The 17,960-nt window shown below is 36.0% G+C and overlaps 2 protein-coding genes across 3 annotated transcripts; both read right to left on the bottom strand.

The window, feature by feature from the left end:
* Positions 1–3,861: 3,861 nt before the first annotated feature.
* On the bottom strand, positions 3,862–5,811 carry LOC127942954 (natural killer cell receptor 2B4-like). Of its 2 annotated transcripts, none has more exons than XM_052539024.1 (5): positions 5,512–5,811; positions 5,009–5,314; positions 4,630–4,743; positions 4,390–4,434; positions 3,862–4,304 (listed from the first exon to the last, which is right to left on the bottom strand). In XM_052539024.1, the coding sequence occupies exons 1-5, from the start codon at positions 5,747–5,749 to the stop codon at positions 4,264–4,266; spliced, it is 744 nt and encodes a 247-aa protein (XP_052394984.1). In that variant the 5' UTR covers positions 5,750–5,811; the 3' UTR covers positions 3,862–4,263. The 2 variants fall into 2 exon arrangements, with proteins under 2 accessions (XP_052394984.1, XP_052394985.1); XM_052539025.1 differs by having other exon boundaries at positions 4,390–4,431.
* A 2,538-nt stretch (positions 5,812–8,349) lies between these two features.
* On the bottom strand, positions 8,350–13,198 carry LOC127942938 (opioid-binding protein/cell adhesion molecule homolog). The gene is made up of 5 exons (XM_052538963.1): positions 12,946–13,198; positions 12,543–12,822; positions 12,154–12,459; positions 10,108–10,374; positions 8,350–9,842 (listed from the first exon to the last, which is right to left on the bottom strand). The coding sequence occupies exons 1-5, from the start codon at positions 13,039–13,041 to the stop codon at positions 9,718–9,720; spliced, it is 1,074 nt and encodes a 357-aa protein (XP_052394923.1). The 5' UTR covers positions 13,042–13,198; the 3' UTR covers positions 8,350–9,717.
* Positions 13,199–17,960: the final 4,762 nt, after the last annotated feature.

The raw sequence follows: 17,960 nt of genomic DNA, 5'->3' as shown, positions 1-17,960 counted from the left end.
TTTCACACTTTGGGTTCTGGTAGGCCACCATTTCCTGTAGATCAGAGATTTATTTTCTTCCCGCGGTCCCATTAGATTTATGCTGAGTAATATCATATTTATGTATTTAAATCCAATCGACTGATCAACTGCTGTTGTAGGATTTGATCTGTTGTCTTGTAAAATGTCCTCTGTTTTCATTTGTCCCATGTTTAGTAGTCATCAACATGATTAAGACTGACCAAACCTGCTTCTATCTCCAAACAGACAATAAAGGTACAGGGCTTCAGTGTCTTGACTACCTTATTGGTCGAGTCGGTTGCCAAGTTACCGCTCCCAGATGGCCGCTGTTATCTGATATGTGCGCCAACTGTCTTTTGTTTGCATACAGTGTGAAACATCAGAAACACAAAACACAAAGGACAGAGGGACTATTGCATTCTGTGTGACAAGGACAACAGAACCTTAGTATCTCCCAGTGCTTACACACTCATTTCCTATTTCTAATAACGATAAACTTCCTCAGTAACTGAGAGCATCCATTATACTCAGAGGATGTTGGCCTGGTTAATGGCTAAGGGTGTGCTTATACTGTAACTTGAACTGTTTCCAGTAAGTGTTGTCGGATTAACATGTTCACAGTTGGTAGGGTTTCGTTTTGGGGCTTCAAAGTAAGGAAGTATTGTACGTAAAAAGTGGGATTCCCTCATGATTCCAATATTCAGTACCAGTGGGGTGTATCAAGATGCACCATCGTGTAAGCAGCTGATTATGTAATGGAGGAGGGCTATGGTGTTTTCATAGTTTAAACAAATCATAAATCAGTTACGCATTTTAAGACCTCCTACTTTCCATTCAGATGCTCCACTTACGGTTTTCAATGTTTCTGTCTGTTAGAGATAATATTCATACTGTTCGATCAAATATGAAACTAAATAAGCGAGGTACAGGAGAAGCTGCAAACCTGTAATTGTGCATCAATACAAGTTTCATATTTTTATCTTGGTCTGTCACTGTTTCATTTACCTAACCGCATCCTGTGCCAGTGGTCTCAAAACGGAGCATGTGAAGCTTCAGAGTTATTTAAAAAGACCTAACTTCCTGTGACAGTGAAGTACAGTCTACCATGTTTGTCCTTTCCTCTACAAATATTGACATCAGGTTCAAAGAAAACACACCTAACCTACAGCTGTGGGAACAATACAGTATGGTTTAACTCACAGCCACGATTGTAAAGACTGACTCCTGAAAAAGAATTAGCGAAAGGATCCATTGTTTTCTTTCAGTACTAGAAGTACCTCCTGCTCAGTGTTTATATCTCAACACAAGGGAAAGGAGAGCTTGGGGATTTCCATGGAAAACAAGTGCAGTTGCTTTATCTGTCAATACAGTAAGCAGAAATTGAGCCTCTGGGTTCTGACTCATGCTAAAAAACCATAAGCTACTTAGGCTGTTGTAATCAATTCTATATTCTAGTTTCTTTAAATATCTAGTTTTACAGTTTTCTATATAATACATGACAATGGAAATATGTATAAATGCAACAAAAAGCTGTAATGCTATCTTAAAGATCCACAAAGTTATATTGTTTATACTTTCCTCTGACACCTAACGTTACAGTATATTAGGAGCTTCTTTGCTACAAAACCCCTTGCATTTTGAGGACGTTTTTCATGGTGATCTTCACAACTAAACAAATCCTTATCATCGGGAGAAACGCTCACAAGTCACAACTCGTTACTGAGGCGTTATTTGCCAGTGCAAACCATTTTACAAAACAGATGAATTGTACGATTTAGGCTATGAGATATGTACGTGCACACTCTGTGTCACAATAAAGAGATTAGAATGAGATTTTACTTCTTCGCGAGGAGTGAGAAGACTTAATGAACCGCCTTCATCTCGAAACCCGAGTCCCGGGAAAAAGCCCATTATTTTCCCGCCGGCGCCAAACGTCAAACTCCCCCGCGTTCTTTTCCAAGAAGAGAGAAACCTGGCGTTACGTGACGTCACTGAGTGCGTATATGAAATATTCGTTTCTGCCGCCTTCTGGTCGTTAAATGCCTTTAGTTCAGTGGTGAGAAAGACAGAAATCGTATTAAATTTACAAAATAAAAAGCTATAAAAGATAACTTAAGCTGGTAGAAATAAAGTTATTAAAGACTTTTATTTATTACGAAATTAATACATTTCCCAACACAAACATGATTACCCCCACCACATTAGTTAAACATAATATGCTCAGCTAATAGGCTGCCTGTATTGTCCAGATATTATAACAAGTTATTATAATGAGTCTGAACTTGTTAGAAACACTTGATGCTAATTAATTACTGTCATTGGCAGAGAAAAGAACAAGCAAACTATATGCAGAGATGCTGTCAAAAATGTAGCAGATGCACTACTTTGCTCTGAAATGGATTCATCCTGTTATCACATTCATTAGAGTGCTTTTGTACCAAATCAGTTACCAGCAATCTTGTGCTAGTTGTCCAACATACACTATTTTAAGTTTGATATTGTGCAATCATAATCAGCAACATAATCCTGTTTACTACCTTGGAGCTAATGCTTGATCCTGTTTTGGGTGTGAATTAAAGCATCAGAAAAGTAGCATGTCTGTTCCATCCCATATTACCAATACGGGTTCGTTAGATGGCCTATTAACAATTCTGTAAATTACATTTAGTATATATGTATATAAAAAAACATTTTTAAATGAAAAGTTTTAGAAAAAGTTTATTGATGCTGAAACTGAAAATAGACAGGGGTTTTAATTTGAACATTGCTGCCACCAACTGGAATATCTGATGTGACAACTAACAAATGTGACCCTGCACCACGAAAGCAGTCATAGCATGGGTATATTTGTAGCAATACCCAAAAATACAGTGTATGGGCCAAATTACTTTATTTAAAATGATTTATTCATTCATGATTTATAATTTCCTTTATCTAAAAAAATGGACCAACATAACTGGTTTTGTCACATATAGCATTGTGAGAAAAAAAAGTGCAAAAATAGTTCTGAAATATAAACAAAAAGGTGCTGACATACTTATGACACCCTAGACATCCTACTGATGAACCCTAGACTTCAAGCCATAAGCAGCCTTGAGAAATAAGCCTATTAGATTGGGTTGCAGGAAGTCTTTATTATGATCCTGTTGTACTGTATCAACATTTCAAGAAGACTAACTAGATGATCCAGAACTACAGAAGTGTCTCATGGTTGTTGCATGTCCCCAATTTAAAAGAAATAAATCAAAATGTTAAAAACACTTTCAAATCAATGGATTTCTAATTCATGTTACAGCACTTGGATTCACTGTGTGATCTACAACAGCTTCCTCCGAGAAAACAGAAAAACCCTAACGGACAGAAAAACAATATTACCACAACAACTACACATTAAAAGATTATCCCTTAAAAAAAAATCAAACTGTGACTATTGTATCTATAAATTCAATTGTTTCAGTACTAAATTAATCACTTTAAGCACTAGATTTATACGTATGCCCTTGTGTTTGTTTCCTATAAATCCAGTAGAAAAATATTACAACTGCTAGAACAACTGGAATCAGTGCTAAAAGACAGAATAATGTAGGGTTTGCAACTTTTACTCAGAGCTGAACATTTCACAATAAAAGTAAAGTTCAGCTTCTATATGAAAAACAACAGTGACATGAATATATTCACTGATGTCTTACAGAGATCCATAATATGAACATTTACTGTACATATTATGTAGGAGTGCAAAGGAACTCTTTAATCTCTGAATTTGAGACAATGGAGATAAATTAATTTTGTTCTTTTTCAACTGTACGTAAAAAATCCAAATCCAAAATCTGCATTAAAATTAAAAAAAAAAAAAAAATTAAAAATAACCGGCATTATCTAATTTTAACATGGAGAATGGCAAGTTAAAGGCAGAGAGAGAGAGAGAGAAAAAAGGACAAAAACAACCGCTTGCCAAATTCAAAATCGAAACTAAAATTAAATCATATTTGAGAGCGAGGGGGCCCTCTGGTGTTTCTAGGGCCCTACACAGCTTGCGTATTTTGCATAAATAGGGAGGATCTTCTCTCTCTCTCTCTCTCTCTCTCTCTGTATAAACCTATTTAGTTATCACTAATCACCAATTGCAAGAGTGAAAATGTTGTTTGATAAATCCTGCTGTGTGACTATCGTCTGTAACTATCTGCAGCACAGATGAGATAAACAGATAGATTCCTGCGGTGCCCTTAAGGAGGATGAATTGGGAATCAAATCTTCATTGTCCTGTTAATCAGGGCTGGTGTCTGGTATGTCCCCATTAGATGCCACTGTTACAGAAATATTTCAAATGCACTCTTACGGTTTCAAACTTGGTTTATATTGAGTCTGAAATAAAATGTAACTGTATCTAACCTGTTTGTGGATTTTGACTCGTCTCAGTTCGGCTCCCGGCATCTGCTGAACACGCACATTCATCTTAGTCTTTTACAAATTTCTGTATTTATATTTGTATTTTCTAACAATCTCTGATGTACAAACATTCTTAATCATAAAACTTAATCCTCCACTTGTGCAATAGCTTTATTGTCCAACACAATATTATTGTCTCATTTGAACTTTTTTTGCAGTTATGTATCATCTGTAAGTACTAACCATTTTGATTTGCTCGTTTACAATTCCAGACTTTCACACCCGCAAAGATGACCAGCACAAACAATAAAACACCAGCAAAAGTCCAACCACTTATCATTAGAGCCTGGCTCTGATCTGTAACAAACATTAGAAAAGAGTCATTAGTGCAAGGCAAGCAACAAGTTAAATGCACAGAATACATACAGCAGCATTCACTTATTTATTCATTTTCATATTTTTTGGTCTCCATACTTCAGTTGGTGTTGTTTCATAGTTATAATATTGTGACTACTAAAATATGGAAAATGGTTTTAGAATATGTTTTTTTTTTTTAGGCTATAACCTAAATGACTGCCATATTAGCTTACTAAATGAACACTAATATCAGACACTGGCAAACCTGGACAGAGCTGAGTGATGTCCAGATGTTGAGTCTGGTTGCTGATGGGATTGTTGAGCACACAGCTGTAGCTGTTTTTATCCTGATATTCCACCTCCAGAGGTAGAGAGAGACTGATGCTGAGATCAGACACACTGATGCTGGACAATAAACTGTTTCCTTTGTACCAGGAGAGAGTCACATGACCCACATTCACAGCTGAACACACCAATGAACATTTTGATGACCTTTCTGAAGATGATGATGATGATGATGATGATGAACACTGTGGAGAGTCTCTGGTGATGACAGGAATGGGCAGACGAGCTGAAAAATAGAATAAATACATAACATTTTAGTCTCAGGATCAATGAAAACAAAACAAAAATCGCTTACCGATATCAAGACGTCTACAGTACAAAGGTAAACCATGCCAGTTAAATTTGATTTCACCCAGATGTTGTCTAATCATCTCCCTTTTGCACTTGAAATGCTATACTGAAGTCATTTATTCGTTTACTCACCATAGACAGTAACACTGAAACCACTGCATCTGAAATACTGACTGTTGATCTGTAGTTTATAGACTCCAGAGTCTGTTTGGCAGGTGTTTGTTATGGTGAGATCTCCAGTTTCACTGTTAAGATGGAGTCTGTCTGGGGATATCCCATTATCATAACCATATATGTGCTGGTCTTTTTTTATGATTTCAGCAATTAAAGTCTCTAGAGGTCCAAACATCCACATGATTCGATCTTCCATCTGTATGTCTGTAAAATTACTGTGTAGAGTGACAGAATCTCCCTCCGTCGCCAATACCTGTATTGTCTGTGATGTAGCTGTTTCATTAACAAAACATAACAGGACAATAAATCATTATTTATCTCAGCTGATTACATTACAGATTCATTCTCACTGAGAGTTAAAGCTGCAGTCGGTAACTTTAGACGCTCTAGCGGTTAATAAACAGAACTGCTTAGATCTTGCGGAAGAACATTGTAGCCGGAACTACTTCTCTCTGTTTATGTCTATGAAGAATCACAAAGGTACTGGGTTACTCCGCCGCGGTATCCCCGAAGCAATCTAAAATAGTCCGAATATAAACACTTATTATAGGTGCACCCTAGTGATTCAGGACAAGCCAAAAACACGGTTTGGAAAATGGATTCATGGTTTACTCGCTTATTATATACATTTTTCTACATTTTGAACACAAACAAAGTTACGGAGCGCAGCTCTGATTGGTTGTTTCTTACCGGGAGCGGATGTATTTCTGCAAATGGCAAGAGGACCACTGGGAGGAGCCAGAGGAGCTTGATTTTTTTCACAGATTATCTGTCTCATATTCTACTGTCAGGACATAATGACAGGTTTAACAAATATGTAAAAAATAGATTTTTACAAAAGTTACCTTCTGCAGCTTTAACCAAAGAGTTAATCAGAATTCAAAATGCCATTGATAAATTTGCTAAATAAATACATACGTGGACACACTACACAGAGTTGAGTTTTATCCAGATGTCTGGTCTGCTGGTAGATGTGATTGTTGAGCACACAACTGTAGCTGTTTTTATCCTGATATTCCACTTCCAGACATAGAGAAGGGTCGATGTTATGATCAGAGACTTTAGTCATTGAGAATAAACTGCTTCCTTTAAACCAGGAGAGAGTCGCATTTGGAGCGTTCTTCGCTGAACACACCAACACACACTTTTTCCTTGAGGATCCTTCTGAACATGGTTGATACTTCCTGATAATTGTAGGAGCTGGGAGCTGGGAATAATTAGAGAATGTTTAAAACAAAGATAGGAAAAGTCGTGTGAAATCAACAGGAACGTAAAGAATATTACATCATGAGTGTTGAAATCTCCCTCCATCGCTGAGATTTTATACGCATCTGCATCTAAAGAACAGAACAATTTACACAGTTACAATTTAAACAGTAGTTTAAAACAGATATTTTAGGCTACTGATGAAATCTAAACACAAACATTTACCACAGAAAAGCCATAAAAAGAGCAAAATAAATGAGCGTTCCATGTTATTATCTTATAGGCGCAAAATTCCTGTAAACAAGCAAAACAAATCAAATCCCACAAACAAAAATAAATCCTTAATTATTTCTAGCGCTTGAAACAATTGCCTAAGTAATTATTCGTTAATATGAAGGCGAAGTAACCTAGTTTTCTCGGATTTGTTCGCCAATCCTGATTTTCAACAGCCCAACTAAAACACAGAAAAACCCTATATTAGCTACTGAAATGAAAGTGAAAAATAGTCACCAGTCATCTGCTATAACATATGACTGGCAAACCTCGGTTAAAATTTTGCGATCTCAGCAGAGATAGCGTAAATCAGCATCATTTTTTTAGTTCCTCTAAGACAGAATCACAATATAGATCTCCATAAAAAAATCTAGACACGCAAGTCTCTCTGATAATCATCTACACAAATATGCAGCAAAGCTACATTGTCTATTTGTCAGAAAATGTTGATGGATTGCAAGGCATTAAAAAAAGAAATCTTAATTCTCTTAATCCAAAGATGTAGCCTATTGAACATTTAGGCTTATGATACTGATATATATATCAGCCAATGATCAGACTTTTATACAGTAGGCTATGTAGTTTGGGGTAACAAAGGGTTTTATAGGGTTGACTGAAACAATAATGCAGTGACTGACACTTTAAATCAATGTTTCATGCAACAACAACAAAACAATTGATGAATACAAAAAGTAGCCACTAATAATATCTAAACATATACCCAAATTTAATAAAATTAATTTATGTGTGATTTATGTGCAAATTATGTGCAATGTCTTAGCTACTGGGGATTGTTACATACAGGCATCTAGTGGCAACACAATGATATTACAGCCAATAAATTGTGTAAAATGTTTATCTTAGAGGGACTATGTTTGATCCTGGCAGAAAGAGGGGTCCCAGCTTTAAAAGATCCCGGTCATTATTCAGAACTACAGATGGCAAGTGAAACTGCGTCAAACTCTGTTTTTTTTTACTAGTTTACTCTCAAATTTTCTTGTTAGTAAATGATAGTTTGTAAACAACCTATGAGATTAGACTTATGAACTGAGACATTTAGTGATGCACATTAAAAGGTTGTTAACAGTTCTGTTTTGGGACTGCTCTTTAAATGTTAGTAATGGCCAGTTATGTTCTGAAATGACAACAAAGTTATGTAATTTTACCTACATAATGACAAAAAAAAAACATTTTGAAGTTACCCCCAATGTGATTCATTCAAGAGTGATATGTTTTAGTCTGAGTTAAAGTTATACAATGGGGCCTGAAAATATATATTTTTTTGAAAATGGGTTTCAAAGTTTCTTTTTGAAAATAATACTGCTATTGTGTCCAAATGAGCATTCCGGTAAAAACTATATTTGTAGAAAATTCCAAAGCAGAACAAAAAATTATACAGCCTTGAATTTATTGACACATGATTCATACAACAAAGATTTGGGAAACATAACACATTTTTTTTAAATCATCTGTAATGATTAATTTTTGTTTGAGTGCTCCAATTTTTTAAGTAAAAATAAAACAAGTAAAATGATTATGAATTCAGGTAACTGCAAATGTATTTGGTTTAATAAATCCTGATGTTTGCTTTAATAAATGACATGGGAGAAATATCTATGCACTATTTTCAGCACAAATAAGATAAACACATGGCTTGTGATGTAGCTTAAGATGAACTTTTAACCTTTTAACTTTCACCCCTAAAAGGAGCTAATGAAAAAAAATATTTAACTTAAAATTCTTACAAGTAGACATATAATAAATTATATTTTTAAATGTATGTTTTATATAAAACTCTACCATACGGTTGAGCTGTCAGTCCATGGTAAATCTTGATTTAACATTTAGAAAACTATTTCTATTTGTTATTTTCCAGTAATACACATTCCTTTAACTTTATTAGTATCTTGGATACATTTCATAACCTTCAGGGTCCACAAAGATAAAACATTATATTTAAGAATCTCTATAATATATATAGACACATGGCAATATACAGTATATGTTATATGATGTCCTTTACAGACATATCAAGCCTTGACTGCTTGTTTGACCCTATGTGATGAATGACCAGCGCCCTTCTTCCTTCTGTGTGACTGACTAAAGTTTGTAAACTGCTGCTGTCACTTGTGGAAAGATTGCTCTCTCATCTTTTCCTTCTGATAGATTTATTCCCTATCAAATTAAGCTCAGTCGTATGGTAGAGGTATCAGTGAAGCAAAGGGCTTGCAGGGTTGCTGCCTGGGGAGTTCATGGATGCCACTGAAAAAAAAAGAAAAAAGACAATTCAAATGCACCATTAAAAAATTTAACTTGTATTAAGTGTTTTTTTATTGAGTTCATTGTGGAAATGTATAGTATAAAAACTGCAATGTCCTTGTCTAATTTTGCCAGGTCACAATTTGACTCGCAGTGTCTGTTAAACACAAATTCATCATAATGTTCATGAGATCTTCCACTGACCGCCTGCAGGCTTTCATAGATTATTATTACATTTACATAGCTTACATATTCTTTTATTTACCACATATCCAATTGTGTACTTTCTCACAGAAATCTAGTACTTTTTTAATGGTGTAACATCACAAAACTAAAATTAGAAAAGAAAAAGGCTAAACATTACAAATTATTGTGAACATAAAAATGGTCAATATAGTTGTCAAGTTAGTTTTCAACAAAATGCTCCTATTTCAGCTGTAGGTAATACTTGCCTTCTTGTCTTCTTTGTATACGTATGTAGAAATATATCACAAGAGCAAGAACAAAAAGAGCAAGAGCACCTAAAATTATTTCCAATGTATGGCTTTTTTCTGGAATAGACAAAAAGAAAACAGTATAAGCGACTCATTCCTTACAGATTTCAAACAAGGTGACTACATATAATCAGAACAAATACAGAGAGCAGTTATTCGAACAACAAGGAATCACTGGCAGTATTAGCACCCATATAAACATAACAGTGAACACATTTAACCTTTAAACATGAACTGGACTGAATTTGCTTCCGCTGATCTTCTGGTAAAATGATATAAAAAGACATCCTGAGAGATCAAGTCAAGTCAAATGATGGCATACCTGCACAGACTTCACTGATGATGAGATACTTAGTCTCACTGATGAATGAATTGGAGATCACACAGCTGTAGTTGCCTTTATCCTTATATTCCAGACATAAATAGTTTAAATCAGTTATGTTTATGCTGGACAATAAACGGTTTTCTTTGTAGCAGGACAGAGTTGCCTTAGATTTCACATTCTCCACAAAACACTCCACCACACATTTTGAGCCTAAAGATGGACAGTGTTTGGATTGATTGGAAATTTGAGGACCGGGCAGACGATCTGGGGAACATAAGAGAGAGAAAAAGGAAGAAACGTACAGTATATAAGAAATATGTAGAAAAATAAGAAATCAATAGGCATGTTTAAACTAATGCAAGACTAATAAAAAAAATATAGCCTAATAAAGAATAGAGGGCTGAGTATTTTTGCATTTAATTATTCAATATTCAGAACTGCATACTAGCACACTACTCTTTCCTTTTTCACTATTTCAGTACATGGTATAGATATTAAGAGTACTATTCTGGTAGAATTCAGCAACTCGCTGTCCCATCCGTTCTCTTCTTCTAATGATGCTTACCCTTATGTAAGTGTGCTATTAGTATACTTCTTTTTAACTATTAAAAATAGGAAAGTATGATTTTAGTTTACTTTTTATGTACTTATCAAAAAATGGACTTTATGTACTTCCCCGAACTACATAAAATGACATTTAAATATACTTGTCTTATACTTACAAAAAGTCGAAATATCTTTGAGCTATACTCCTAGAATCTGTGTTTTCATTATTATACGCTAGAGGGCGCTAGTGCAAATCTTCTGCACAGAATTTCCAATAACACAAGTGAAGAAGAAAAAAGAAACACTGGATCCTAAAACACGTAACCTAAAGTGAAAGTGACATTCAGCCAAGTATGGTGACCCATACTCAGAATTTGTGCTCTGCATTTAACCCATCCGAAGTGCACACACACACACTGTGAACACACACCTGGAGCAGTGGGCAGCCATTTATGCTGCGGCGCCCGGGGAGCAGTTGGGGGTTCGATGCCTTGCCCAAGGGCACCTAAGTCGTGGTATTGAAGGTGGAGAGAGAACTGTTCATGCACTACCCCCACCCACAATTCCTGCCGGCCCGAGACTAGAACTCACAACCCTTCGATTGGGAGTCCAACCCTCTAACCATTAGGCCACGACTTCTCTTAAATGTTCATCTTAACATGAAACGGCATCAAAACTGTAGTGTTGTGGAAGAAAATGCCGACTGATAAAGAGGTAATAATTACAGCCAAGCTTTGGGGTGTTGATCGACTCATTCTGAATCCAATTCATAGTATTTTTTCAACTTTTTGTTAAAAATTTTATTTATTTATTTATTTATTTTATTAAACTTACCCTCATTAAAATGTTTAAAAAAAGAACGCATGAAGCTTGTATAAAATGTTTTGGTTTACAAGCTGACTTCTTTGTTCTTTCTTTGGATGTTTTGTAGGTTCAGATTTTCATATTAAAATGTATAGATAACCTAAATATAGATATAGTAGTATACTAAAAGTATGATGTAAACTTCACTTAAAGAAAACTTATGAGTATACTTGCAGTATAAAACTACTAGACTAGTAGTTTACTGAGACTATACTACTTCAAGTGTACAAAGTATTTAATTTAGTAAACTATCAGTACATATAAGTTCACTTTTAGTATAATTGCAGTACAAACTACAAACATAGAGGTAAACTGATAGTGTACTCAAAGTTTACTATTGTTATACTTAAAGTATACGTAAAAGTATACTTTTATATACTAGAAAGTGGGCCAATTTAGTCCCAAGGAGTATTGACACAGTACACTTACAAGTATACTACTAGAACACTGATATTTGTATACTTGCAACTTAAAGTATACTTAAAAATACACTTGAACTTTACTAAAAAAAGTAGTATACTTCAAGTTCATTTTACTAAGTATACTTAAGTAAAGTTTTTTGACATTGGCATTTACATAAATAGTTAAAATGTGTGCACACCATTCGTGACAGGATCTCTTTAGTTTACTTACCAATGACAGTAACGTTGAAACTCCAACATTCGCGAAATTCCTTGTTGATCTGTAGTTTAAAGATCCCAGAGTCTGTTGTGCTGGTGTTTGTGATGGTGAGATCTCCAGTTTGACTGTCGACCAAGAGTCTGCCTTTTAATTCCTCAAGAACACACATGCTGATATGATCTTTACTTACTTCGGCAATGAGAGCCTCATTAGGACCATAAAACCATCTAATGAAAACATCCTCTGGTATGGCTTCTAAATTAGTGTGTAGAGTGACAGAATCTCCCGTCTTCACCGTCTGCGATGTCTGTGTATTGGCTGTGTCAGTAACAAAACACTGACAGAAATCAGAAGGACATAGATAGTGCAGTAAATTAAGAGGAACATCACCTCTTACATACCTGGGCATGGCTCACAGTGTTGAGGGATGTTGAGATATAAAGTCATGCTGCTGTTCTGATTGTTCAGCACACAGCTGTAGTTGCTTTTGTCTTGATCATCCACAAACAGTTTTAGAGAGGGGTTGGGGTCACGATTAACAACGCTGACTTGGGAACATACTTGATTTTCTTTAAACCAGGTTAGATTAGCTTCTTGAACTCTGGATGCTGAACACTTTAGCACGCACACGGAGTCCGATGGTAAACAATTGTAATGTCTGCTAATTTTAAGAGGCATGAGCTGGAAAAAAATCAGAGATCAGTTAATAAGAAGAATTCAATCTAAAACATTAACACATTCTGAAGCAATTATTATGATAATTACAGAAAGATTCAACTAGTTGAAAAAGTTTAAAAGGATTACATCAGTCTTATGAAAGCTGGGATCTCCATTCTTCACTGATGCCATCTTTATTCCATAAGCTGGAACGCACAACACCCACAGAACGTATACTGACATTATGTACAGAGAAAAGCGCTTATTACTGAGACAATGCGTCAAGTAATTTGATAACGTAAGAACCAAGAGAAGAAGTTAATGAAGTTTGCACTACAATATTGTTCAAATTAGTAAACAATAAGGGTTAAAATATTAAAAGTAAATGTAGAATTTACCACTCAAGAGCCATAAAACTAATAGCAGTCGAGCCATAATCTTCAAAAGAACCAATGAAATTGGTTGCTTGATTCGAAGCAAACCAACTACAGTGAAGCTTGTTAAAGCTTTGAAGAACGGATGCAGGGTTCTTTGTTTTTGAAGCAAACCTCAGTGCATGTGAGCCATTTTTTTTTTTTTTTAGAGCACTTTCTCTTTTGAAATGTATATGGGCTGGGTTTCTGTTTTTAACTGTGAGCAAATAATACAACTAACGTGTATTCCTTTTTGTTATAGTTTTAGAAATGTAGAAATTGAATATTTTATTATGCTGATTTATCATGCAATGCGACTACATTCACTTTCTGTACATTTTTTGCACCTATGCCCTACTTTCACTATTCATGGAAACAGACCTGCTGCATTATTGTTTTGTGTGTGTTTGAGATCACAGTTGAGAAAACAAAGACCAAACTAAGATATTGTTCCTTATTAATAAAGTATCTAAAACCCACTGGACCGTATTTTCTTTTTTCAAGCAAGAAAAAGGGGTGAACTCAAAGTCAAAAATATTAAATTATTACATTTAAGTTTTATTTTATCATCAGCCCTTTGGCTGTAGCCAGTGGTTTACAATGAATAAAGGTCCATTATCCTACTTTAAAAGCAATTTCACATTACATATTAAGAAATGAATACAGTTGTACTGTGTGGTTTAAATACTTTCTATATCTGTACAGTTTTTGTGTTTTTTATTATTCTTACAAATACTATATTTGAACTGTTGCCACTGTACAAGAACTATATCCCCCTTAAAATCATTCGTGGAGCCTTTGGGTAAACTCAAAACAGGTAAACTTCTGTAGTGGTAAACCAGAGATGAAATTAATGGACTAATTTATCTTAAATCAATAGTCATAAATTGTCAATAGTCAATAACGAGAACACACAAATGCACTTGCTACACTCCATTGCTGCCCTGGAAAAGCAAACTGCATCCTGGGTTCTTTGGAAAGCTCATCACGGTAAACTTTCCCTCACATCCAAAAGCACACTTATTTGGAAAAATCTTGACCAAATCCTATGCAGCGCGGCCGACGATTTCCTGATGAAGAGGGGTTGATGTGCGCGGTCTCGCTCTCCTCTGGTCAACTTTCCAGAGAGAAATGCTCATATAAGGAGTTCCACCATCATCTACGTCAGTAGATCCATGAAAGAAACAGACGAAACCCTTTGGCCCTGTTCAGCACAAAAATCCATCTCTTCAAATGTGTGAAAAAGGGGAATGATACGACGCCTTGCTGCTGCACGAGGAGCATGTAATATGTATTCATGCTATAAATTGCATAATGGAGGGTGGTATTCCAGCAGGGGAAGCACACAGCCTTCGGGAACTTAGAATGACAGTCCAATCTAAATGAAAATGCTCCATATAAACATCTCAGTCGGAATAAAATTGCCCAAACCGAAATAGTAATCGGTTTGAGAGGGGTGGGATAACCTTCTACGAACCGGACTAAATTAAAACCCTGCCATGTAACGTGTTAAACTGATTACTTTGCATCGATGTAATCACATCAAATAGATGTAGTCATCAGAATGGGAACGTGATGTCGGCAAAGCTGTGAATGTGATGTGTAGACACTGACTTTACAGTAGAGACTGGATAATAGTGGACGTAGAAGTAAAAATTAAAAAGACACAGTTATCACACATTAGAATGGAAAACACTTGCTGTGTTATGAACGGTCATATCTGCTCTCATGACCAGCAGTTCAGCAACACTTTGTGAAAAATTGTGTATTTTTCCATTTAAGTACAGTAAAATGTAGTTTTTTTTTTTATATCAGAATACAATTAATTTCAGTGCTGCATTACAGAGGGTTTTAGGCTACGGTTATTTTCCTTAATGCTTTAACGTCAAGAAATTAGGGAGATATGATGATATAATTATCAACTGCTGAGAGCTATATTGGTTCTATGCGTGGTCTGGTTATTCCAAGCAGTACAAGCAGTTATTAAAATAGCAATGCAACTGTGGCCGTTTTTCCTCTGCTGATTTGTATGATGTCATCGTAGGCCACCTAGCATGTCCCAAAATAGAAAGCACGGGCACATGTAAACACCATATCGGATTAGATACCATCTCAGGTAAACAGTCCACCGAATCTTTAAATCTGAATGACAAAAAAATGTGCACATGTAAACATGGCTATTGATATCACGCTCTTATAGGCCTATGTGTAGAAGCCATAAAGCAATAAGCGTATGCTTCTGATGCTGTGTGCATCTGAATCAACCGCACACTCACACAGCTAATGTGACATCAACCTTAGAAATAAACACCCGTGAGATTACGCCGCTAAATACAGCGAACCCCCCTTGAAACACCAACACGAGGATGCTGGTCTCATTTAACCCTTTTCTCATGGCGTGTCCTCAGAGCGATCACATGCTCTAGCTGCTTATTGCTCCAGATGTATGAACACAGATATGTAAATGCTGCTGCTGCATTAATATAGGGTACTTTTGCATTAAATCAATATGCTGTTCCTCAGATCTGACAAATAAAACTTCAGATCAGAGCACAGTTACATTGTTAGTCATCAGTTGTTTGCATGTCAAACGCTGATGCTCTTGCGTTAAATATTTTTTAAAAGGCCCATTCATTCAATTCAGTTCAGTTTATTTATGATAATCTTTTTTTTTTTTTTAGCTCTGAGCTAAATAATTACTTTGTTTCTCTTACACCTGGCTTTGATTGACCACCGAAAAGCCGTTAACAGTCTTGCACTTCTCATAGTTTTTTTTTTTTTTTTTGATGCCTTGGGTTCTGGCCACCATTTCCTTTACAGCTAAGGCTCAACATCCTTTACAACTTTCTCATCAGTTTGAAGCTGTACAGTGACATATTAAAAGTGCTTTTGCTCTCTTGACGGGATTAAAGAGGATGAATTATCATTGTAGATCATCAGCTGTGTCATGATAGCTAAATTCTGGCAGGTTTGTGTCACACGACAAACAAGCAGACCATGCTGTGCACAACCTGATCAAATGGATATTTCATATTCAAAACCAAATTTGTAAGCCTTTGCTTGCTGCGGTTAACTTTTAGCTTTTGTAGAATAAAATGTATTTATATAAGCTACCCAACATCATAATGTTTTAAGCATTTCCATTGGGGTTTCACAAATGAAAATAAGTCTAAACCACATGGCAACATGAAAAATTTAAGAAGGTTCATCGATCATTTTTGCACTTTACCCGTACAATGACATTAACTAACTGGAACTTAGATTAGTATTAATTGCAAAACTATTGCGATGCGTTCTCACAACATTTGATTACAGTGAAGTGTGGAGGTGTCTGGTAGGGGGATTCACAGAAGTGGAAATTGCCCTTTACCCACTTGCTGCAAGCAGACACAAACACACCAACACACTGTTACATGCATTCCCCATGTGACCAGTAATACATACACCCCTGCACCTGCTGCTACATTCAGCCAACAACACAAAACCACATGGACAGTCGATAAACAACAATGACTACAGCAGGTATCATTCTGACTCTGATACTGAGCTGCCCGTAAGGCATAAAGCATCTCGTTTTCATCCGGTATTTAAAGAAAAGAGGCCTTATGCACAACTCTTTTAATTCAAAATAATTATTGAGACTGAAACAGAAACTGAAGTTAATTTGGCAATGAGTGTTTGTGAGTGTTTTACATTATTGGCTGACAGTGGATTATTTGCAGTATATAAATATTTTTTATCACTTTTGACCAATAGGTGGTGCTGTTATCAGATTATTATGGTGTGGTCAGTGTGATGAGACAACTGTTTTGGGGTCAATATGCCAAAGCATTGCAGAGTTGCATCCTCAGAATCAGCTTGGCATCATGCCAACAATTTCATTGATGTGTTATTTGGTTATTTTGATTGGTTTAGTCTATTAAAAAGCTATTGATAACTATTTGCCGGCTTGGGCTGAAGTATTTTCGCATAGCCAGACATTTAGGCCTACAACTGAAGGTCTGGAATCCATGGCAGCTTTTATTGGCCAAGGCCCACCCATGAGGTTGTTTGACCGAAAAACCAATCACAGTTGTTTTGTTTCATCATCACGTTTCAAGGCCTGGAAATGTTGCCACAATAACGGACTGGTTTATAGACGGTTTCATCGGGCGCACACGCCTGGACCTAAGTTAACTTCCGGTCTGTGTTGTGTATATTGGTCTGGCTGCGGTGCCATCTACAAACGCAGTTAAAGGCAAGGTGATGAGTAGACTGAAGTTGGGCTCAGGTGGTTGTGCTGCGGGATGTGTTTCCCATACATTTATTTATTTTTGGAGACTCGCAACAATTTTAAAACTGATCGATTTTCAAAAAGGCTTCTTTTAATAAACATGAGTAACGTAACGTTACGTAACGTACTGCACGTTTAATAATAATAATTCCTTACATTTATGTTTAAATATCAAAGCGAGGCACAGGTGTTTTTATATCGCTGCATTTCTGAAGAAGGACTTGCATGTTATATGCCTGATAACGCAGTGTGTGAGCGTAGCAGCTCTGCTTTGTTTACAGCTGTTACTGGGGAAACCTCTATTTCTAGCGCTTTATGTCTGTGCTTTAAAACATCTCCTGCTGGCAAAGAATGAATTAGCATTTTCATTAAGTCCGCCTGATCCACGCAGAAACATTTTGTTTGTTATCAAAAATTATCTACTCTAGAGGGACTTGGCTGTTGTTATTGATTCTATTTGGAGTCTACCGGAAGTT

This window comes from Carassius gibelio, chromosome A22 (genome assembly GCF_023724105.1).
Source record: "Carassius gibelio isolate Cgi1373 ecotype wild population from Czech Republic chromosome A22, carGib1.2-hapl.c, whole genome shotgun sequence".
Taxonomy (NCBI): Eukaryota; Metazoa; Chordata; class Actinopteri; order Cypriniformes; family Cyprinidae; genus Carassius; species Carassius gibelio.
The sequence above is the reverse complement of the archived record's forward strand: the minus strand, read 5'-3'. Positions and strand labels throughout refer to the sequence as shown.

Excerpts from the sequence above, each read along its gene's own strand:
- LOC127942954 (XM_052539024.1), bottom strand. The coding sequence starts at position 5,749 with ATGGAAGATCGAATCATGTGGATGTTTGGACCTCTAGAGACTTTAATT. Across the intron at positions 5,315-5,511 it reads TTTCAGTGTTACTGTCTATG|CTCGTCTGCCCATTCCTGTC; the intron begins GTGAGTAAACGA and ends TCTATTTTTCAG. Across the intron at positions 4,744-5,008 it reads CATCACTCAGCTCTGTCCAG|ATCAGAGCCAGGCTCTAATG; the intron begins GTTTGCCAGTGT and ends TGTTTGTTACAG.
- LOC127942938 (XM_052538963.1), bottom strand. The coding sequence starts at position 13,041 with ATGTCAGTATACGTTCTGTGGGTGTTGTGCGTTCCAGCTTATGGAATA. Across the intron at positions 12,460-12,542 it reads ACACTGTGAGCCATGCCCAG|CCAATACACAGACATCGCAG; the intron begins GTATGTAAGAGG and ends TTACTGACACAG. Across the intron at positions 10,375-12,153 it reads TTTCAACGTTACTGTCATTG|ATCGTCTGCCCGGTCCTCAA; the intron begins GTAAGTAAACTA and ends TATGTTCCCCAG.